This window comes from Brassica napus, chromosome C6 (genome assembly GCF_020379485.1).
Source record: "Brassica napus cultivar Da-Ae chromosome C6, Da-Ae, whole genome shotgun sequence".
Lineage (NCBI taxonomy): Eukaryota > Viridiplantae > Streptophyta > Magnoliopsida > Brassicales > Brassicaceae > Brassica > Brassica napus.
Window position 1 is genome coordinate 31,362,693 of NC_063449.1, and position 25,793 is coordinate 31,388,485.

General features: G+C 35.1%; 1 protein-coding gene and 1 pseudogene across 1 annotated transcript; both read left to right on the forward strand.

Moving 5' to 3' along the window:
- Positions 1 to 13,062: 13,062 nt before the first annotated feature.
- LOC106403805 (glutathione S-transferase T3-like) lies at positions 13,063 to 13,875 on the forward strand. Its single transcript, XM_022704379.1, has one exon. It carries the CDS (start codon positions 13,063 to 13,065, stop codon positions 13,873 to 13,875), a length of 813 nt encoding a protein of 270 aa, XP_022560100.1.
- Positions 13,876 to 19,472: 5,597 nt separating this feature from the next.
- On the forward strand, positions 19,473 to 20,678 carry LOC106402486 (annotated as a pseudogene).
- Positions 20,679 to 25,793: the final 5,115 nt, after the last annotated feature.

Below are 25,793 nucleotides of genomic sequence, written 5' to 3' on the forward strand. Positions count from 1 at the left end.
TGTTTTGTTCGTCTTGGAATTTCCGTTGTATTTTGATTTTTTTTCCCTGAAGGTTTAGCTACTAAATATGTTTACGAGGACGAGATCTGTGACATTGATATATTTGTCACTCCATTTAGGATATTACACAAAAAAATCTCTAAGCATGTGATTATGTTAAGCTCCCATGATCTCTGATTGCATGAATCAAACAGTGTTAGTCTTAACCTGAAACATACCTTTTTAAATCAAAACCTTAAACATGCTTGCTTTTATGATTTTGGATCTGGGGTTTGTTCTGACATAACAGGCTGCATGAATGTTAGGATAACTGGCCGCACAACGACCTGCACAGCGAGTTTTCGTAGATGTTGAAAAGGCTATCTCAGAATTCGAACTTGTGACAGTCAATGCAAGCCCGCTCAGGTATGTTTATAATCATACCTGGTATTAAAATTTTTCTCTTCCGGTTTATATGAAAGTCGTACTAATTAGTTTCGCTTCCATGAATGTTAGTGACAAAATGCAAGGAAACAACTTCCATAGGAAATCAGAGTTGTTGAGATGAGTATGAATGATTCTTAGCTCCACGACTCTGGACCAACTGTAAGTTCTGTATCTTCTCCATAATATCTATATGTTCGGAACTTATATCTGCTCTGAACGATTCTTAGTTCCATAATCAGTAAGTTCTTTTTACAGCTTTTTGTGTGGAAAGACGATTTTTACTACTCTGGATCATTTCTTACATCAAAAAAGCTAACCAATAGAAAATGAATAAAAGATGACTGAATTACATTGTTACGGTGCCATATCTATGATCTTTTTCCAATTCTTGATCAAACACTTCTAGAGCAGACATCTATATAATTGTGCCTTGAGATTGAAATGAGACTCTTTTTTTCTGCATGTAATGAAGAAATGCAGTTTTTGGTGCTAATTCTGTTAATAACTATTATCTCTCATGGGCAAAGCAGTTTCATGGCTGATATCAATCAAATTACCCTAAGGAGTGATTTATACTCTCTCAAATAAGATGTCGAGTTGTAGTACTTAGGGATCGAATTCACAGGGAGCTAGAGAACCAATTAGATCTAAACAGTTTATGATTAAACTAGGTTAATAGTTTATAAAGCAGTAAATAATTAATGCAAAGCAATAGATAAAGCAGTAAAAAAGTTGAACAAGACAATTGTTCAGATTGGCAAGAAGTTTTTTGATGAAAGGATGGTTGCTAGATCTAGGGTTTCTATTCAGGAGATCAGGATTATAATCCTACAGATGCTTAATGAGTTGCATGCATGATAATGCAAAGCTCAACTACTTGATCAACAAGTCAATCAGCTCTCACATGTTTTAACTTGTCTATTAACTATATCTAATGATCTCAACTATCGTATGTCGATCAATAGAAAGTGTCGATCGATTATGCAATAATGATATCGATCGACTATTTTCTTGCTACAATGTCGTTACTGTTCATCCTTTTTTTGACCTGCAATAAATAAAAAGTTTTATCAGTAACAATCTAAACTAAACTGAAAGAAATTACCTAATAGTGGGTTGCCTCCCACTCAGCGCTTTGTTATAGTCATTTAGCTTGACTTTGGAGATCTGATTTAGTCCGTATGAGGATGAGAACATGCTCCAAAACAAGTCTCAATGTCTGCTCTCTGAAGCTTTATCATTCTTGTGTGAAAGCCTCCTCCATAGACTCTTCTCCTTTGTCTAGCATCTCAGCAATAAGGAGTGTTCGAACCTTTGCAAATGACTTTGAGAAGCATCTGCTGCGCACTCTAGATTTTCTAACACCATTTGAGAATTGAGGAATCAATGATAACTGAGAATCACCCATGATCATTTTTCTCTTCTTCCAATTCCTCCTCTTCTTTCTCCCAGACGTGTCTGATCGCGTGGTGGTATCTCCATCCCTAAGATTTCCACACACATCGAACTCCTTCTGCTCTGATATGTGTCCAGTGTCGATCGATGGAGAAGTGATAGCGTCGATCGATGCTGGTTTGTTGGTGTCGTTCGATGGTATCCGGTCGGTGTCGACTGATGTTGCTTCTGCTGGGCCCTTATCGACTTCATCTCTAAATCGCAACCCTCTCTGAGAAGCTTCTACGTGCTGATGATCATTCAATACCTCGTTGTAAGAGCTGAACTGCATACTTCTATCAGGCGGAATAGGAGATTCGGCTTCAAATACAGCGCATGGAACCACAATCTTCACAGGATCATGTATCCTCTTCACAGGATCATGTATCCTCTTCACTCTTTTGTGAAACCCAACAGCTTCTTCTGTCCAGATAGGTGGTCTCTGATGTTTAGGGACAACAAGGTGTGAGACCTTAGACATGTACATCCTCTTCTCAATCGGTTCCATCTCAATTATGCAACCTGGCGAAACGTCTAGCAATGGACATCGATCGATATTAGGTGGGTGGTGTCGATCGATAAGTGGGGTGGCTGTCGATCGATCTCATCAGGTTGGTGTCGACCGATGCTAGCCTTTGAAGTTTCCAGATCTCCTCTCGAAGTATGATGATCGTCATCAAGCTTCTTCTTAAAATTCTGATCCATATCTTCAAGCCATTCCTCCAGCTCTAAGGAGTCTTCCATAGTGACTTCTCCACCCGAATCCAAGTCTTCAAGCTTTTCTCCATCCTCCAATTCCAAGAACTCTTCTAGCTCCAAGAAATCTTCCATGGTGATTTCTCTGTCTACGTTTGGGTCAGGATAACAACTTGATACATCAGTGTTCTTCTGTGCCGAGTCTGCGATGTCCTGAGGACAACTCAAACTTTCAGGGATTTCAAGTGGTCTCGATCGGAAACAGGAGTCTCTGTCGATCGACGTTGGGATTGTGTGGGCGATCGATTCTGTGGTCGTACCGTTGATCGATGTTGAGGTTGTAACGTCGATCGACGTTGAGGTCGTGATGTCGGTTGACGTTAAGGTCCTGCCGTCGGTCGACGTTGAGGTCGTGCCGTCGGTCGACGTTGAGGTCCTGCCGTCGGTCGACGTTGAGGTCTTGCCGTCGGTCGACGTTGAGGTCGCATCTTCAGTACCAGCTTCCTCTACTCAGCTCAGCTCTCCAGAAACATGTTGTTCATCCCTTTTTGCCATAATGTCGTCAAGCAGCTGTATTGGAATCATATACTCCTCATCTAACGATGCCAAGAACCTGTCCCATTTATCATTCTTCTCCTTTTCTCGAGTTGTTTCAACATCATCAAGAAATTTGTAAAGGGAGGCTCTTTCAATATCCTCCCACCTAGTTAGAGATCCTGGCCGTAGTTGACGAACCAGCTCAATGCATCCCCAGAGATAGAATAAGGGAATATTATGCAGAGCATATGGTATTCAGACACTTCATTCTGCTCACTCCTTGACACGAGATCCTCAAGCTCTTCGATGTGGTTTCTAGGATCTTGGTGAGGAAGACCCTGAAAGGGATCTTGACCTACCAATCATACCACTCTCGGCTCAGGTCATAGACATTCATCTCAGCAACAGCAATCACATCAGAGATCACAGCACCATGAGCATTAATCAACTGTCATGCGCTGTTGCGAGTGCGACCTCCTTCATCTCTTAACATCCCATTCTCGTCGACTGTAAGTATGAGCACTTCGATCTTCTCTGTCTCCCCGCAAGTGGTGTCGTTTTTCACCGGATGAATAGTGTCGGATGAACAGTATCACGATGATCAGTATTTGGATAAACAGTGTCGGGATGAACAGTGTCGATCGACGCAGGATGAACAGTGTCGGTCGACTGAAGATGAACAGTGTTGATAGATGCGGGATGAACAGTGTCGGTTGACGGGAGATGAACAGTGTCGATCGACGCAGGATGAATAGTACCTCGAAGAATAGTACCTCGGTGAACAGTATCATGATGAACAGTATTGGAGTGAATAGTACCGTTGTGAACAGTGTTGTCTGACACAAGTTGGATAGTGTCGATCGACGTAGGTTGAACAGTATCGATTGACATCGGATGAACAGTATCGATCGACACGGGATGAATTGTGTCGATCAACGCTTGGATTTCTACGCTGCCAAACGCTGCTTGGAGGGTGTCAACTACCCTCTTAGACATATGGATCACGCATTCCAAATGCAGTGGCTCTTACTACTAGTATGAGCCATATCTCCTTGTTGCTTCTGGTACTCATATGGATGTACTTGAAACACAAGAAAAAATTTTATCAGTTTTTTGTGAACAGTAGTAAAACCTAGACTAAATATAACTAGACAAGATCTAATGACGATCAAAGCTCTCCGGCAATGGCGCCAAATTTGATATCACTCAAATTACCCTAAGGAGTGATTTATACTCTCTCAAATAAGAGGTCGAGTTGTAGTACTTAGGGATCAAATTCACAGGGAGCTAGGGAACCAATTAGATCTAAACAGTTTATGATTAAGCTAGGCTAATAGTTTATAAAGCAGTAAATAATTAATGCAAAGCAATAGATAAAGCAATAAACAAGTTGAACAAGACAATTGTTCAGCTTGGAAGGGAGTTGTTTGATGGAAGGATGGTTGTTAGATCTAGGGTTTCTATTCAGGAGATCAGGATTATAATCCTACAGATGTCCAATGAGTTGCATGCATGATAATATAAAGGTTAACTACTTGATCAACAAGTCAATCAGCTCTCGCATGTTTTGACTTGTCTATTAACTAGATCTAATGATCTCAACTATCGTATGTCGATCAATAGAAAGTGTCGATCGATAATCCTATAGGGATATCGATCGATACACCTTTTGCTCCGTCGATCAATTATGCAATAATGATATCGATCGACGCGCTTCTAGTTAAGCTTTATGCGCGGGTTGAATGGTAGCTTACTAAGCTCACTAGATCAGCTCTCGCCTTGCTCATAGCAAGAAACTTAGCTCAGTTAGAATGTTTTTAGGATGAGAATGAAGCTCTCGCTTTTATCTATCAATCCTAGGGCAAGTTCTAGGTAGCTAATCTAGAAACAAGCATTAATGAACAATTCTAATGACAATTACCACAACTCAGCAATCTATACTTGGGCCTAATACCTCATCCTATCTGAACCCTTAAACCTAACAGGTGGATCTATTCAGACATGAAGTTGTCACAAAAAGTCATAGAAAGAATATATATAAAACTGCAATAAATTAGATAATAAAAACCAAAAGAGTTCCAGGAGAACTCTGAAGGAGTTCCTCCTTTCTCTCCTAACTTAGAACTATGAATTAAAGAAAGCTTAGCAGTCAACAATGGCTTAGAAAACACATAAATAGGGTTTTAGATCGTCCAAGGGTATTCTGGTAATTTGTGGTTGCTTCTGGGCTTCAGTCGGTCATAAAATACGCTCAGCCCTTATTCTGGCATCACTGTCGACCGACACCAATGCTGCAACATCGATCGACAGTCCTTCATCTCCTCGACTGCTTCCTCTCACGAGGCAGACTGACCACTCTTCAGTAAAACGGGCATAACTTCTGCTACATGATGCTGATTGACCTCAAACCGGTGGCATTGGAAAGCTAACTCAATATCTTGTGTAAAAAATATGGGCTCAATCTAACGGTGGGAAAGTCTTCATCCATAGCTAGACATCCGACGCATTTGTGCAGTTCAGCACCTCAAAAGGCTCCAAAATAACCATATTTCTCCAGAACGTACTTGAACCTGTAAATACTCTAAATAGACTCTATATAGTAGTAAATATATATTAAAACTCTTGTAGACCATGGCTAAAAGTGGGTAAAATCCATGGTCTATCAGTGGCAAGAGCTGGTACTGACAGAAAGGTACTCAACTAATTATTCTTATATTTTGACCATTAACACAGCCAGACACCAATAGACTAACAAAGTTGTTTCTGTTGTCCCATAAACTTCTATGATAGATGATCGGTGGTTGTTGTTGTTTCTTTTATTAATGCAAATCTTTTTCTGAATAAACAATCACATGTCAAGAATTTATAAGTTCCGCAGTCATGTACCCTTCATTAGTACGATCAAATTTAGCATCACTTGCAAGGCTTATAAAACAGATTTTATTGCAGACAATAGACTATTTGTGTGATCTGATCGGTTTGTGGAATTGCACCAAGTCGTTTTGCCCATACTGTGTGAGAGTGAAAGACCTTTTGCCATTGTGCCTGACAAAAAGAGTAATATTCTCTAATCTTCATCACATATTCATCTAATTTATGCCTTTTGTGATGTGACTCGGGTCTTGGTTTTTGTTTGATGTTTAGTGTATGTTTTGTTCTGCTTGCTCTCTTGCTTCTGTATTTGAAATTTGAGGTTAGTTTTTTTTTTGTATTCCTGTTTTTGATCACATTCTCGAAAATTTCTCTGTTTTTTGTTTGTTTGTTTTAAGAGCAAGTTCTGATTGTTCTCTGAGGGCAAAGAAAATTTCAGATTTTTCTACTGCCCCTACATGCATAGGTTTTGTTCATGAAACAACTCTAGAATGTTTCTTTGCTTTCTCTGGAGATTCGAGTTTAGGTTGTCTGTTTGATCTTTTGTATAGGTTCTGCTGACATTCAAAATGTTCTATGTTTCTTCTAAAGATTTTTTAATTCAAGTATATGTTTCTGGGACCATAACACTCGATGAGTATATTACACTAGGCCTGGGCGCAAGCCGAGTACTTGGTCTTTTTGCCCTACTTGCTACTTGACTTGCCTTGTGCGAGTATTAGAATTTTTGGCTTGTACTTGTACTTGATCCGATCAAGTACTTAGTAATCAAGTACTTCCTATATTTTTAATGCTTGCAAATTACTTGGTAACTTGTTTATTTAGGTTTAAAGCTTTAAAACTAAATGTACCAAAACTGATAAGTACAACTAAACATGGAATAAATACTTTTATTTTTCCATATACTTGTTACTTTATTCAATCAATTCAAGTAATTTGATTTACTGTTTGTATATAACCCATTCAAATAAGTACTTATAATATAAAATACCTATAGAATAATATTTTTAATTTTTATTACAATTTCAGAAGTAAAACAAGTATTTTAATAGGTCATATTTATTTTTAGAACCAATAACAAGTAATAAAACAAGTAACGGGTCGAGTATTAGAAAAAAATCGTAATACTTGATACGTGACTTGTACTTGCAAGTAGTAAAATTTGCGGACTTGCTACTTGACTTGACAACGTCAAATACTTGCTTTTTCAAGCCGAGTACGAATCAAGTAGCAAGTATTGATCGAATAACAAATATCGATGCCCAGCCCTATATTACACTGATCCAGACTCACCAAAGAGATCCAAACTCTGTTTCAAATTTTTAAAAGATTTTTCAATTGTGTTTCCTATAAACCAAAATCTTTGCGATTTTCATTGTTTTGTAGCGGTAACCAAACTGCACAGAGACGGTAAGTTGGTTCCTATGTTGACTGAAGCTGGAGCTTTCACTGCACAAGCTTGAACAACTTCTGCTTAATAAGCACATCCATTTGTGATTTGCTTGTTCTATCAGGAATAAAAGAGAACAAGTTTGTGTAATAAATGTCAACTTTGTCTAAAATGATTTAAAGTTGTGGTTATGTCGAAGTCGGTATTGAACTTCAGATACATTTATCATTTATGTTTAAAGTTCAACTATCAACTATTGAATGGATCAATGAAAACAACTTATACTATATTTCTTTGACCTAAGCAACGTCAGAACAAAGTGATACACACTACGGTTGCTAACTGCTATCAAATAAAACGGGTAAATAATTATTTTTTTCCAACATATTTGCATCTTCGTATATTTGAAAATATTCTATTTAGTAAGACTATATAGTTGATTTAAAATTTATTAAAAATAAAGTATACAAACCCGGCACTACCACTAGTGTGAAATAAAGAAGCATTTTAATCAAGTAGTTAAATGATCACTTTTGATTGTTTTCTACTAGAGATCGTCTTAAGCCGCTGAACTAAATCGCGTTTAACCATGTTGTAGGCCCAACTATGGATCCCACGTTTTTACCCAAAAGAAGAAGAAAAACGATGGATCCGACGTTATCAATCCAACTAATGAAAAAGACATGTGAAATGATGTAGTTGGGCCTTCTTAAGCATGCTGGGATTAGTAATACTCTAAATGGATCTATCTATTTGAAACCCGCGAGCTACAAATATTATGGTGTGGTGGCGATGATTGAACTAAATAACGGTAACCATAAGTAATTTGTGAGTTGAATAGGCTAACAGCGAACCGAATCTTTTAGTTTGGCGATGATTGTACAGCTGTTTAGAAATAGTTTAATAATGCCTACATAGAAATCTTATACTTAGTGGGTTTAAGAAACTGATTCTTCCATTTACAAATGAAGAGGGAAGTCGTAGTAAGATAGACGAAGGTGATTTTAGATGCTTAAATAAATATCATATCAGTTGATGGAGGACTAAAGTACGTGAGGATTGAGGAATGAACTTTTATGTAGTGAACATTTTTAGTGCCTGCTTTAGTAAATTCGTAATAGTATACGAGTAGTTTTTGATACAGTATTTTTACTATTGTGCCTGATCAATCTACATCTGGATACAATATTTGGGACGTTTTGTGTAAAGTAAACCTTGTATATCCCAAAAAAAAACTTCTATATCATAGATTCATTAGGTTTGTATATTAATGAAAATTCACATACTTAACAAAAAAAATACATATATGTATCCAGAAATAGATTGAGGATTATAACTTTTTTTTTTTTGATAATCTAGGTATCCGGACCTTAGTCCGACTATCCCACCGCGTCCAACCGAAACTGGCAGGTCATGGCGGCCAAACAGAAACCATGTTAAATCCGTTGTGGCCGGGTCTCGAACTCGTGATGGCGGGCACCTCAGCCGATGTTCCTATACCACCAGACCACGAGGCCCGGTTGAGGATTATAACTTTTCCAATCCAACCTAAGAAATGGAATTCATATCTTAATATTCTGTATATATATTTTGTTACGAACTTACAATTTAGTTCAAGTTTTAAGTTTTTGCACACTGATAAAAAATTAAATAAAATGCTTAAAAATATAACCTCATTTTTCATTGTTTATTAAATATTTTGCCAATAATACTTTTCAAAGTTTAATAACAGGCGTAAAATAATAAATTAGCGCAAAAGATCTTTAAACATAAAATAAATTGAAATAGAGGAATGCGTGAATGAGTAATAACCCCACCAGTCTCCCATTTGAATACGAAATTTAATTGGTGCGGTTACACATTTAGGCCCAGCCGTCTTATTAGGAGAGTAACTGAGTAGCATCCTCCTCATAAACCAGCCGTGTTGGATGTATTGAATGTGAAATTTAAAGTGATTTGATTTTTAATGAGTTTGTAGATAATCGTAGGAGAATTAGAGAATTTGGTGTAATTTTTGTTAAAACCCTCTAGAATCTTATCTAAAACATTGAGATTTAGATTTTTATTTTTATAACTAATAAATTTTCCTCAAACACTCTAGAAACAATTAAAGTACTCTAAAATCTTTAACTTAAATTTTGTTCAATAACAGTAGATTTCAGAGTGTTTTATGAAATAGTAAGTTCAATAACACTAGATTTTAAAGTATTTTTTTTTAAATCCACGTTTGAATAACAATGGATTTGTCATTTTAATACAAATCACTTCAAATTCCTAGTTGAATACACCCCTCCTAAGACTATGTAATTTATATGTGGGCATTATTTAAAATTTTCAATTTTTATAAATTTAAGTTTTACATATAAAATTTTAAAATAAGATTTAAAATATTTGATCTGGAACCTCCAAAATCTCCAAAATGTTGTCCAAACAAATTTTGTGTAACCAAATGTGGTTGTTGTTGTTGTTGTTGTTGTTCTTTTGATGTCTTTTCCGTACGATTTTTTCTTATTCAGATCGAATGTATTCACTGAGTATTAATATCAATTATCAACGATAGAAATTAAGTCATTTAGCAATATTTATTTTCCTCTTTTACTTTTTTGTTTAGATCTAATGTATTTACAAGTTTAAGATCACATGATTTGAACAATTTTTAGTTTGTAATCTACAACTTAAAAATAAGAAAAATTGTCATAAATACCACATTCATAGTATCATTTTTATATTTACACTAATCACTTTTACCCTCACTTTTAATGAAGGGTACAAGACACTTATACCCCTAGAGTTAACTAATTTAGACTTATGGTTTAGAGTTGAGGGGTGGGATAGGGTTTTTGGAATGTGAAATTTAGGATTCTAATAAATATATAAATTAATACTTAAAAAAATATAAAAAATTTTTAGAAAATAGTTTCAAACATAATTTCTATTTTCAAAAAGAAATTTTGAAAAAAAAATTCCGAAAAATTTTTTTAAAAAAAAATTATAAAAAAGTTTGAATTTGAAAAAGTATAATTCCAAAATATAATTTTTTTTTTACTTTTTTATTTATTTAAATAATGATTATTATATATATAGAGAACAATGACATAAGAGTTTTTTGTCACTTAATGAAGAATGTATTTTTGAAAATGTCCATTTAGTGATGGTAAAGATGAAAAGTGGTACTATAGAAGTGGTAAACATGAAATTTCTCCTAAAAATAAAGAGAAATATTTTTTACTTCGAAATGCACTAGTTGATCATATATGCATTACGGAAATAACTTTATGGAATAATACAATATTTTGCTTGAAGTTTAATATTAATTATGTTATTTTTATTTAAATTTTTTATTTTAATATAACATTTTACTAATTAATATTGTTGTCATATTTTTATATATGTGCTTAGTTATTTACAAAAGTTTTATGAATTTAGATTAATTATGAAAATTATTAAGACTATAATATAATATACAAATAGTTATGAAGTTAATTTTGAAGTTTTTTTTTTTAGAGAAGAACAGCTTCAAACTTTAAATATAGAGTTTTTAAAACTTCATAATAGAGTGTCTTTTTGGAGATGTTCTAATAGATAAACTAAAATAACTTCAGATTTACCAAAAAAAAATAAAAAATAAAAAATAACTTCAACTTTATTATTCAAAGCTCTTTGGGTCTATTCATAAATGCTTATACCTTCCTTTTTCCTAAAAAAACCAGTTTTTAATATGTGTCCTTTTCTAGTTGTAATTTAAATATTTTTCCAAATGTTGACTGCAATATTATAAATAAATAAAAGTAATGTTGGTATAGTTTTGCTCATGGTTGTAAATCATCAATTTAAGAAGTGATGCTAATGTGTTCTGAAAGACTGAATGTCAACAATAGGGATAGAAAGTTCGAAAATGGCAATTGAAAGAAGAATTGTTTAAAAAAAAAAAAAAAAAAATCTGCAACGACTTTCGAGCGTAATCAATTACAGAATTAGTCATTAATTATTAATCATAATTAATTAATCACGGTTGATGAATAAAAATGAATTAGTCAATCACTGTAGTAAGAGCATGATTAATCGAGAGTTTTTAGAGTGGAGTTCTTAGCGGAATATAAGACCATGATTATCAATGATCCTTAAAGGAGTTTTTAAGTATAAAAAGTGATTTAATTAAATCAAAACAAAAGAAAAGAGTTATTACCGATCCTTAAATGGGGTATTTTGTGACCAGTTTTGAGAGTAGTGTTTCACACACGTGTCGACAAGCTAGGAAAAGTTTGTTTTTTCTATTTTCTTTTATGTTTTTCTTTTCTCACTTCTCGTCTTCTCGTGTTCTCCGTCACAGACGAAAGATCGAAACTGATCACGATCGAAATCCACCACCGATCCTCCGGCTTCGTTCTCGTCTTGTCGTCGTCTCCGTGACAGAGGAAGGCTCGAAACTGATCTCGATCGAAACCCACCACCGCTCCTCCACCACCGATCCTCCGTCTTCGTTCTCCTCTTGTCGTCTTCTCCGTGACAGAGGAAGGATCGAAACCCACCACCGATCGAAACCCACCACCGCTCTTTCACCACCGATCCTCCGTCTTCAGTCTCGTCTTCTCCGTGACAGAGGATGGATCAAAACCCACCACAAAAGACGACGACTCTCTCGCTCCTCATGGTATCTCCTCCGTCTTCTCTCGTCTTCTTCGTCAGTAGAAGCATCGAAACCCACCATTGATCGTCTGTCTTCTCTCTTTCGATCCTCCTTCTTCTCTCGTCTTCTCCGTCAGAAGAAGAATCGAAACCCTCCAAGGATGACGACTGTCTCATTTTTCACGGCATCTCCTCCGTCGCTTCTCGTCTTCTCCGGCAGAAGAACGATGCAAACCCATTCGGATGATGAGTGTCTCGGTCCTCACGGCGTCGCCTCCGTCGGCCTTTCATCTCTGGCTCACGATCTCTACAGTTTGGAGATCACTTCCCAAGTAATTAACTTGCTCACCTCATCCTTCTGCTTTCAATTTCATTAATCTTAATTAGTGTTTTAAAGATAATTTAGCTTGCGAACTGGTAAAGACTTGGCTATGTATTTTTGCTTTGGCTCTGTATTTAAGCTTATCTCATATCACTGGATATGAATAACATAAGTGCGTGTGTTGAAGTTGGAAAGCGATCTAAGTTCATTGTGTTGCTAATTATGACAGGGTTGAGGGCGATGTGAACATGCTTACACATCCAGTATTTCGACAAGGAAACACAACTTGAGACTGTCGTTGAAGTAACTGTGCAAAACTTGAAATCATTTTCTAGCTATTTTCGTAATTTCTTTGGCCGGATAGTAGTTAGGTTAATAAATGCTTGTTAGATTTAGGATATGATTAGTGGATGCTTGTTGTGATGAATGCTTGTTGTGATGAATGCTTCTGATAGTAGTTAGGTAATAAATAAGTTAGATATATGTCTACTCAGCGCAACTCTATCTCACAAAATCTTTTTCTCTTTTCATCTATAAAACCGGGGTTATTTTTATCTTTCTTTTCATCTTCCAACATCCTCTCCCTTTGTAGTCGTCCTGTAACACATTTCTTCTTATTTCTCACTTCTCTGATTTCTTTCTCACTTCTCTGACTTCCTTCTTCACTTCTCCCTTTGTAGTCGTCCTGTAACATATTTCTTCTTCTTCTTCACTTCTCTGACTTCTTTCTCACTTCTCCACTTCTCTGACATGTTGGGATATGGATTCTATGAATCCATATAGTCAGACCTCCAATTTCGTTAACCTTTTGAACAATCAACAAGATTGTCACTTTCCCGAACCATTTCCTTATGATTGCGGTTCACAACTGCTTGTGTTTAGTACTCAAGGTACTGAAACATCAAGATTCTGTGAAGACTCACCTACACAGCGCAAAGAAAGAAAGAAATGGTCTCCCTCTGATGATGTGCTGCTCATTAGCGCAGGGTTAAACACCAACAAGGATCCGGTAGTAGGCAATGAGCAGAAAACATGGGCTTTCTGGAAACGCATTACAGCTTACTTTGCAGCTAGTCCAAAGGTGGAAAGAGGTGAAGAACGAGAGCCTATTCAGTGTAAGCAAAGGTGGTGGAAGATGAACGATCTTGTTTGCAAGTTCTGTGGAGCCTATGCGGCTGCAACAAGACAGAAAACTAGTGGTCAGAGTGACAGTGACACTGTTAACCTGACATACAAAATATTCTACAACGATCATAAGATTAAATTTAACCTTCACCATACTTGGGAGGAGCTGAAGAACGACCAGAAATGGTGTGCGCTGGCGAGTATTAAGCTTGATGGACCACAATCATCAAGCGCTAAGAAGAGAAGGTGTGAGGATGGAGCACAGTCAGCAAGCTCTCAAGCAACTACCATTCTAGGTGATCAACCAACCATACGTCCTCCTGGTGTTAAGGCATCGAAAGGAGATTCTGGTAAGAGAACAATAGTAGATCAGCAGGCTGTGTCGGAGTTTCAAGGCATGTGGTTTATCAAAGAGAAAGACTTGGCAGCTAAAGAAAGACTTAAATAGATGGGTTTGCTCGGGAGTCTCATTTCAAAAAAAGAGCCCCTATCTGAATTTTAAAATGCTCTAAAAGAGAAGCTAATTACAGAGATGTTGGGTAATTAGTGTCAAACGCTTGTGTGTGGTCTATTTTTCATGTTCTGTTTTGCTCTATGATTCATCTTTGGTCTATGGTGTATGTGTCTTCGGTCTATGCTCTATGTTTGATCTTGTATGTTTCAATGTTTCAATGTGATATGATATGATATGTTCTGTTTCTATGTGCCTGTTCAATATGATGTAAACATGTTCTATTTCTATGTTATGTTTCTATGTGCCTGTTCAATATGATATAAACCTGTTTTGCTTCATTTGCTAACTTGTCTATTATTGTATCTCTTTCCGTGTGCAGAGAGACAGCCACGAGATGTCCGTATCTGTGCCAGAGAAGTCACGAGATGTCATGCACAAGTCGTATATGGAAGTCACAAGAGTTGTCCTTATGTGTGCATGAGCATTGTCACGTTTTGTTTGGACGCCGCAAGTTCTATTTGGAAGTGACAAGAGTCACGTTATGTCTGTGCGTATGCACACAAGAGTCACTTTATGTTTGTCTGTATGCACACAAGAATCACGTTATCTTTGTCACGAGTATGACAGCTATATGGACTTGTAATGTCTGAACCCTTCTCTATATAAAGTATTTTTTCGCCAAGAATTTTAATCTCTTCTTCTCTCCTTCTATCCTCCGTCTCATTTTGGTTTACAAAGCATCGAAAAAACTCTCTCTCTCGTTATACAAAGTCTCATCCTCTCATTGTCTCATTCTCTCCTTTTCCTTGATCACAAAAATTATTTACACTTTAGTATCAAAAACACTTTCTAAAATTTGATCTATTATAGGACATTTTCTTCTCATAACACGTTTGAGAGGGTAGATGATGAAGATTTTGATCAACATTTTGATCAAACATTCGAGAATTTTTCCATTAATTATGGTTATCAAGAATAACAAAGGAGAAGAAGGAAAAAACGAGTTCATATAGAAAGGAATCGTGAAGAAGGCGATGTACGTTTAAATGGAATGATTATTTCAGTGAAACTCCAACATATCCTCAAAATCTATTCCGACGACGATTTAGAATGAACAAGCCATTGTTCATGCGTATTGTTGATCGACTCTCCAATAAAGTTGAATTCTTTCGAAAAAAGAAAAATTCTCTCGAAAGGCTTAGTCTCTCTCCACTTCAAAAGTGTACAGCAGTCATTCGTGTCTTGGCATATGGTACTGCGGCTGATGCTGTTGACGAATACCTCCGACTCGGTGAAGCTACTACTCAGTCATGTGTAGAACATTTTGTGGAAGGAATAATATATTTATTCGGCGATGAGTACCTAAGAAGACTAACACCGGCTGATCTTCAACGTCTACTTGATATTGGTGAGCATCGTGGATTTTCTGGGATGATAGAAAGTATCGATTATATGCATTGGGAGTGGAAGAATTGTCCCACCGCTTGAAAAGGGCAATATTCACATGGTTCGGTAAATCCCACAATCGTTTTAGAGGCGGTTGCTTCGTATGATCTATGGATATGACATGTATTTTTTGGACCTCCAGATATCTTAAATGATATCAATGTTCTTGATCGCTCACCTGTTTTTGATGACATAATAAAAGGTTAAGCTCCGCAAGTCATTTTCTCTGTCATTGGAAGAGAGTATCATTTGGCTTACTATTTCACCGACGGTATTTATCCGATATGGGTAACTTTTATCCAATCTATTCCAATACCACAAGGGCCGAAAGCGGTTTTATTTGCTCAACATCAAGAAGCTGTCCGAAAAGATGTTAAGCGTGCTTTTGGAGTCTTGCAAGCTCGCTTTGCCATTGTTAAAAATCATGCACTTTTTTGGGATAAAGTAAAAATTGGAAAGATTATGAGAACATGTATCATACTCCATAATATGATTGTAGAAGACGAACGAGACGGATATACTCAATTTGATGTTTCAGAGTTACAACAAGGAGAAGACACCGGAAGTTCACATGTCGATCTCGATTTGTCTACAGATATGCCTACAAATATCGCCAATATGATGGGTGTTCGAACTAGAATTTGTGATAGACAAATGTATCAACAACTCAAAGCTGTTTTGGTTGAATATTTATGGAGTAAATTTGGACGCGATGAAGACAACAACTGAGTTCAGAATATTTCTTTCAAATTATTCTCAGTAATTTTATTAATGTTTGTTTTTTTTAACTTTAAAATTTATGTTTAAAATATTCTCTTTTACTATGTTTTATTTAATAAATAAATTTTATCTTTAAAAAAAAAGTTAAACTTTTTTAAGAATCCGTAATTAAGAAACTAGCATTGAAGCACACATTTTAATAGTTTCTTAACTTGAGTTCTTAAGTACAATTAAAGTATAATTAATTAATTAAATAATCATTTAAAAAACTCATAAGAGATTATAGGGTTAACGTTGCTCTAAGAAGATTTTTTCTTGGGTTCACCCCTTCGGGTGAACCTCTAGGTTCACCAACCAATAGGATTGTGTTATTTCATATTCGATATCTTTTAAAAAAGGAAACAAAATATTGTCAAATTATATTATCTTTTTAAAATTAAAAGGTAAAAAGAAATAAATAAAAAATAGTACTAATTACAAAAAAAAAAAATTTTAACGTCGTCAGCAAAACATTAAACCCTAAATCCTAATCCCTAAACCCTAAATCCTAAACTCCAAACCCTTGGGTAAACCCTAAACGCTTAGATAAATCCTAAACTCTAAATAAAAACAAACCCTAAAACTCTAAACTCTAAACCCTAAACTCTACCCAAGGGTTTAGGATTTATCCAAGGGTTTAGGTTTACCCAAGGGATTAGGGTTTAGAGATTAGGATTTAGGGTTTAATGTTTTGCTGACGACGTTAAAAAGATTTTTTTTAATTTTTTTTTTCTGTAACTGCTATTTGTTTTTTTACTTTTTTATTTTAAAAACATAATATAACTTGAAAATATTTTGTTTCCTTTTTTAAAAGATATCGAATTGAAATAATGAAATTCTATTAGCTGTTAATCATGTTTTTAAGGGAACCCAAGAATAATTCCTCTAATAACTTCATTTTAAGAACCCTCGGTTAATCATGTTTTTAAGGGAAAGTTTGAAAAGTTATTACGGAGAGACGATTAGCATTTAATGCGTCTCAATTTCATTCTCTATCGCAATTAATACACTTCGGCTCTTCCTCCTATAAATCCTCCCCACCATTTGACGATTCCTCTTGTAACAATTACTATAAGAAAATAAAAGTACACTCCTATATTAGTATAATTCCGTGAATGCATAATACGACTGATTTCAAGAAATTTAGTAGTAATTTAGAAATTACAACTATTTTTTATTTGCCAAAATGTAGAAAATACTATTTCTTCACTAAAAATGTACTCACATGCAACCATCATCCTGAAACTTGAGTGAACGGCCACAATATCAACAGTAATAACTAATAACAACTACAAGTAGAATAAAATATTAACAAATTATATAAACCATTTTACTATAATGCACAAAATGTAGTGCTATTATATTCTTAGCAAGAAAAAGTGTAGTACTATTTATTCATTCAAAATGTATCCATTTATATACAACTATAATATATATGCTCCTCTACAAACGCAAACCGTGGAAGAAACACAAGCCTTAAGCTTGCACAATATTTGTATGGTTGATGGTTTTTGGACCATCACTAATCAATTTAGTGGAATTAGATGAATTTGGAAGGATAGCATGGAGAAGATCCAACTTTTGGGGACACGAAATTTACAGAGGCGGGAGACATCACTACACTCGGAACTAGAAGCGCTGAAATGGGGAATGGAGAGCATGCTACAACACTCGACCTGTCAGAGATTTGTGACAGATTGAAAGGACCTGATTGCAATGATCGCGGATCTACAAGCTTGGCTAAACTTCTCAACTGAGCTGGAAGTCATCCAAATTCTCCAGATGTGTTTTCCGGAATTTAGGATCATCTACATCCCAAGGGCGCAAAATGGAATTGCTGATTCACTAGATAGAAATGCTCGTTCATTTCATAGATCTATTTGTTTTATTGGTTGTTCTATTCCTGTCTGATTACGTAGACCACCTCAAGTTTGAGTAATAGAATAGCCGTTTGCATGCAAAAAAAAAAATATAACTATAATACTGACTCTGAAGTATAAAACAATATCAACACTAATATAATATTCCTAAAATTATATAACCATCACAATTTTTGGATACCTAATTATATGGTAGACACTTTTTCAAACAATTAATACATGTTTTAGGAGCTTATATGCCAATAGTAGAACCCATTATGTACTCTTGTACTCTTTCCGTTCTATAAAGAATGTTATTTTAATATTTTCACATAGATTAAAATGTAGTTAAAATGCATTTAATTTTTTATTAATTACACATATTTAACCAATATGATTTAACCAATATGATTTAAGATAAATGAAATTATTTATAAAACCAATATATTTGTAATTAATATTAAGTTGAAAGTTATATTAAAATTCTAAAATCACACTTTTTGTAACAAGAAAAACATGTTAAAATGATATTTTTTTTGTAATTCTAAAATGACGCTCTTTTTCTATATTAGTTTTACAGGTTCGAATGATGCTTAATAAGTGTTGTTTACTACGTTTCCAAAATAAATAGTAGTATTTTTTTTTTGAATAAATTATGGTCTCAGTCGAAAGACTTAAACTCTCAAGCTATGGTTTGTAAACTCTCAAGCTTTGATTTTCTTTTAATGACAATAGAAGTACGGAGAAATAGTGTTCTGCTCATGTAAAACCGAGATGTAAAAGGCTGAAACAAGTTATCATCACGTAGTATATAGGAAATGATAATACACATACTTATTTGGGTTGTTTTTTTTTAAGGAGGTCGTTTAAATTTAAGGGAAATTTAATGTAATAAAGATGAAAAATTATACAGTACTTAGAAATTTAAATGTCCGGACGAGGTAGTCCAAGTGGCAGGACGGGCCTGTGGTGGCAACTACTATCCGGGTTCGATTCCTTCCCCATGCGGAAACTACCCTGCCTCTTCTGGACACCAAAGCGATACTGGGTTCGATCCAGCCCAGATAAAGCCCTCCCGGGTGAAGTAGACCGCTGCCTGACCGGGCCCAGGGGAATGATCCGCGAAGCGGGGAACCCCTGGATTATCAAAAAAAAAATAATAATAATTTAAATGTGAGAAAAATATGGTAAGGGTGTAAGAAAACGTGTAGAGCGTGAAGCAGAGAAAGAAAATTAAAAGGTTAGAGAGATCAACACACATTAAATTCATTAAATGTAAATGCTAGTCAATAATGGCACAACGATAAATGTGACCCCCTCATTAAAGTAAAATCAATTTCGAACGAAACTAAAATAAAGCCGAGCAATAAACATTAATCGTGAAATATTGAACAATAAATTACCGTAATTAATTAAACTTTGAAATTATATAACGTTCGCATTTAATTTCTCCCTACACTCAGATTCTACATTTCGTTCGGCTCTTAATATTGACTCCATCTGTATAAATCTCTCTGCGTTTTTACACAACCCATTACTCTCTACCTTTCTCTTAGTATGGCTGCTTATGTCAGCTCCCTCGTACGTTTAGTAAGCGCGCGGTTACAAAGATGATAGAACAGTGGTGAAAGAATCCTCCGGAGAGAAAACAACGGCGGCGCTTATGACTCGTGATCTCCTCGGAAGCGGCAGAGATGGAGGAGGAGGAGGAGGAGGTGATCGGTCACTAGAGCTTGACGTTGACCTTCAAGTTCCCACCGGATGGGAGAAACGTCTCGATTTGATAGTTCATTTTTATTGCTATCTAGGTTTTGTAGTTTATGTTTTCGAATGATTAAAATTTTATATCCGTGTTTAGCAAAAAAAAACAAAAATTTAAATTCGTATGTCCATACTTCTCTGTATGTATTATGTTGGTATAATTTTAGTTCCTAACAAAACTTGAACTTATAACTTATAAGATGCCTATAGCTTAATCTAAGAATTTTTATTATTAGATGTTGGTTTCGTAGTTCTTTTTTAAAGTGAAATCGAATAAACAAAGAGATAGATTTTTAGATGGATGGATTGATCCTTGTGTTGTGGTTTTTGAACAGTCAGGGAAAGTTTATTTGCAACGACGCTCAACGTCGCAAACCAATCAAACAGTACCGACGTTTCAAGATTTGAATATTCCTCCGAGACGAAGCAACTCTCAGGCCAAGCCTTTGCTAAACCTCTTCGACGACACCACGCCGTCCTTTTCCGACCGTCCTCTCTCCTTATCACCGAACCTTAGTTTCCAGAGCGTTTGCACGCTGGACAAGGTTAAATCAGCTCTAGAGAGAGCGAAGAGAGATGCAGTTACGACGTTCAAGAAACGGCAGTCACCGGATGACGATCATCATCATAGCATGATGTTGGAGGTTGCGTCACCGGTGGCAGCAGGATGTCCCGGATGTTTGTCTTACGTTTTGGTGATGAAGAACAACCCGACATGTCCGAGATGCGATACCATTGTTCCTTTGCCTTCAAATTCTTCCATTAAAAAGCCTAAGATTGACCTCAACATATCAATCTGAAACTTAATTATGGTCTTTATTTGAACATCTTTCACTTTTAGGGTCTTAATGAAATGTTGTAAATGATAGATAAAAATATCAGAGGGGTTTATTTATTTAGAAAAAAATATGAAATTCCTGATGTAACTGTATTACGATTGTATGGATGTTTAATTCATTTTTTCGCTAGCCATACTTTTTTTTGATATAACCTATCGGCTGAAAATTGAGCGCTAGCCATACTCCTAGTTTCATACTTTGAATAACCCATTTGAATAACCCAAAGTCCATGCATGGTTGGTTGGACTGTTTGTTACATTCATGTATTTGTTCATCTAACTCCGTTTTTTTTTTTGTAAAAAAAAACACTTTTTTTGTTGATGACAACTATGTTAATTCACTAATCACTATATATATGGGGTACCTTAACTTATCGTAATACCTCTCTTGTCTGACTGGTCATGCTTTTCTAGAAAAGGCAATACTACAATGAAGAAAATTGAGGGAAAACGGTCATTTCATACCCAACATATTGTCATATGTTCAATTTATACCCGACTTATATGGTATTGCCAAAACATATATGAACTTATAATTTTTTTGACGAAATCATACACCAGTCGCCACATCATCCACTTTTATTCACGTGGATGCTATGTCAGCTAATTTTGTTGACGATGATGCCAAGTGTACAAATAATATTTTTACAAAAATAAATTTATAGAAAATGTAAAATTTTATTATATAGTAAAATTACCAAAAATTAATTAATTAATTAAATTTTAATTTTATATAAGAGAGATATTCGAAAATATTTAGATCCTATCACAAACCGTCCTTATAAGAGTTATATATTTGTTGTAATTATTCAAATTAAATACTAGTGTTCGAGTCGTGTTACTCTTAATTAATCATGGATGTGTTTACATTTTAAAAAAATTATGATAACATACCCATGATTAATAAAGAGTACTGCAACACTAGCATTGAATTTGAATCATTACAACACATATATAACTCTTATAAGGACGGTTTGTGATATGATCTATCTCTTATATAAGATTAAAATTTAATTAATTAATTATTTTTTGTTAATTTTATTAAATAATAAAAATTTATAAATTTTTACATTTTCTATAAATTTACTTTATTGAAAACACTATTTAGTTTTTTCAAAAAAAAAATTGTACACATGGTCAGCAAAATTAGCTGATGATGTATGATTTACTTTATTGAAAACACTATTTAGCTAATTTTGCTGACCAGTCGCGAACACAAGTGGATGATGTGGCAGCTGATGTGGCGACTGGTGTATGATTTCGCTAAAAAATATAAATCGGATATGTTTTGGCACAGCCATATAAGTTCAGATATGTTTTGGCACTGCTATATAAATCGGATATGAATTAAATATATCTTGATATGTTGTTGGATATGAAATGACAGTTTTTCCCGAAAATTGATGACTACTGAATGAAACGATGAAGTGAGTTGCATGGATGATGCCTTCAAGTCTTCAACAAGCCAGCCCTTTTTTCAAAAAATAAAAGTCTTCAACAAACCAAAAACTGAAAAACATAGTACTCAAAATTTTTATTATAGAAAGGCCCACTAAATGGGACAACTCTTAAAAATGTATTAAAAATTTAATGTTATAGACTTATAGTAGTAGTTTTACTTTATGTAGTTAAGAATGTAATACTGTACTATTTAATTTGTATCATAGGTCATTACATTCAAAACTATGCTGACCTAATTTTAACTGCGTAGGTCAACTTCAAATGTATGAATAGCTGCAGCGCACGTAATAAATTGCATATAAGTACTAAAACATTTTTCAACTCTACTAAAATATTAAAATCCAATATGTAAACTTTTAACTATATATATAAAGGTGTCAACGATGTAGGAATAGAAATGCAAACCAACTCGAGTTGGCCTAGTGGTACTTGAGGGAGCTTCGGCCCCGATACGGTCCCGGGTTCGATTCGCGTTGGCCACGAGGAGTTTTACATGGGCTGCCTCTCGCCCTCCAGACCATTTCGCGTAACCAGGGGCCTTTTAGTGGACGCTTAAAAATCCTGTAATGGCATGGGCTTAGGCCCGGTGGACTAGTCGATCACGCAAAAGTGGTCGGATACTGGATTATCAAAAAAAAAAAAAAAAAAAAAAAAAAAAGAAATGCAATATCAACAAAAATCGTATATATTATATATGTTACAAAAAAGACCAACATTATATATGCATGGCCCTTTCAAAAAACATATATGCATGGACTATAGGGTTTTCGATGTTTTCTTACTGTCGACTAGATATGAATTTTATTATGGTAGAATTTATATAAACCAAAATGGGACCAGAAATAATAATATTTCGTACGTAGCAAAATTTTGGCATTTTAAGATTTCTGTATTTGTGGCATTTAAAGTTACTCCGTATACGTATAGTAAATGTTTTATGTTTTTTAAACCGTATAATATATGGTTAAATATTCATCTTAATTAATCCAACGTAAAATATAAAATTTCGTTCGTCGAGAGTAACACGCTACGATAATTCCATGATAACCCTATCTTAAATACATAGGACACCCTCTGTTGTGATTTTGGCTCTTGGTTTGGCCTTCACTCTCTTGTACTCACTTGTGTTTTATCTTTAACACAAGCACAAACTCACACTCGCTGTAACCTCTCATTTACGTTTTTCTTTGTTCTTGTAGGGAGAGAAGATATTTTATCTTTAATTGTCTACGTTGTTTTTTTTTCCAACTTCCTTTTTATTAGAATTGGAAACCTTTTACAACAACACATACATACTTATCGTAGTTAAACTCTAACTACTACACACATGTTTACTTGCAACTCTAGGCTCAACAACTCCCACTTGCACCTTACTTCTAGGTATGTGGCTTACAAGCAACTTGCTTTAGCCACCAATATTTACCCCTCTGAAAAGTTATAGGTACCTATATGGGTCTTCGGTTCGGATTCGGGTCGGGTATTATCGGGTCCGGGTCCTTCGGGTCCTAGCAATTTAGACCCATATAGGTACCTATAACTTTTTGGGTCGATTCCGAGTCGGTTCCGGGTCGGTTCCGGGTCGGGTCTTGTCGGGTCCGGATCGGTTCGGGTCTATAATTTTAATACCCGTAAAATACCCAAAATTTTTGGGTATATTTCGGATCCGGGTCGGTTCGGGTATTTAGGACCCGAAATAGACCCGAAGTACCCGAACTGGACCCGAAAACTCTAAAAAATATCCGAAGAACCGCAAAAATACCCAAAAATTTATCCAAAATCAGACCCGAAAACTCAAAACATACCCGAATTTTACCCGAATACCCAAATTATATTTTCTAAAAATCTAAAATTTCACCAAAAACCTACAATTATACCCGAAAATCCAAACTCGAAACCTTAAAAAAAATCTGAAATACCAAAAATATACCCAATCACCCAAATATACCTAGTATATAAAATTATTTGCGTGTACTTCGGGTACCCGAACGGGTCTCGGGTAGGACCCGGACCCGAACCGAGACCCACGGGTCCAAAAAAAAAGACCCAATAGGTACTTAGTATGGACCCGGACCCGGACCCGAACCTGTATTTTCGGGTCGGTTTCGGTTCGGGTCTTCGGGTCCGGGTAAAATGCCCAGGCCTAACTCAAACAACTCCACCTTAATTTAGTTAGCTTACCAACTAACTAGTTACTATTATTCTTCTTACCCAACTTACTTGGACTTCATGTTGTCCATCTTCTTGTTCCTCTGTTTCTCGCACGCCAAGCTTTCTTCCTCTTCCTTGGGTAAGCTATCTCTTGCTTCCACTTCTTTATTCTTCTTCTAAGTGACTCCTTGGTCACTCCTTCATTATTCTTTTCTTGTGTGGCAAGCTTCCTTGCTTCCACTTCTTCTTTTGGAGGATTTAATCAGGGTTAAATCTCAACACTCTCATCACTGGAAATGTAACTAGTCATATATACTTAATTCCTAGTTTCATGTAAGATCAATCAAAAGTTCGCTCTCGTGGATTTGAGATATTACTGTAATGGATCTAAAAAATACTGCTATGAAAGACAAGAAAAACTGAGAACGTCCTGCTAATGGAAACGAATTCAATTAATTTTGACAGAGACACCTATTTAATTGTGAAATCAATGCACCTGCACAGGGGCGGACATAGGTAAGGTGAGGGTGTGGCGTGCCACACTCTATTTTCTTTTTTTTAAAGACTTTTGTTCAAAATTTAGATAAATATCCTTATTTTATAAGGTTATTACATTATATGCCCATGTAAAATATTTATATATCCTTACATTTAGTCTTTCTTTCATTATGTGCCCCATGTTTTATAATTTACTGGGTCCGCCCCTGCACCTGCATGCTTACATTTATGAATTTTGGTATTTCCTTTAAAGCATTTAAAACCCAAGTGTCGGCTTACGGCTACTTTCTTTTATCTATTTTGGCTTTATTATTATTCATTCATCTTTGCTTTTCAGGAAAAACACCAAAATAATACAATAGTATCATATTAAAAATGTAAATTTTCCGATATTTTCATGTGAATATATTAGTAGACCATTATTGGTTGGTATCTAAATAAATTGTATTATTTAAAAAATAAATAAATAAATGCATCAAAGAAGCAGAAAAAGACTTCTTCAAAGAAAAAAAGAAGAAGAAAGCATATCGAGAGATTTTTAAAAGTTTTTTTATTTTTTTTATTGAAATTATCTTGCTATTATTACTAGTCTAAATTTTTATATTTAAAATTTATTAATATTATACTTCATTTTTAAAAACATTACTGCAAAAGTTTAAGATAATAACTAGTTCGTTGAAAAACTAAAAAATAGGTCCACTTTCATCATCGGAAATTTTGAAGCGCTTGAAAAACAGAAATCAATTATTTTCTTCTATACGACGTGGGTTTCGAAAGTGGAAGCTTATTCCATAGTCTATAGAGACCCATTTGGGTCCATTTAAACTCAGCGCTTTCCATATTAACCGAACCAAAATCCTCAAATACCCGAATAGTTATTATATTTCTATATCCGGATAACCGAACCGAAACCGAACCGAAAACCAAACGGATATCCGAATATTCGAAAAAAATCAAGTTTCAGCTTTCTAATATAAAAGTAAACTATCATCAACCCCACTCAAACCCCATGTTGGACAATAAGAGTGAAAACATTATACCACCAGACCACATTATCTTTTATGTTCTTTTTTATATTATACATATATATGGTATTTCTTAGGCATGGGCATTCGGGGTCCCAATCGGATTTCGGTTTTATC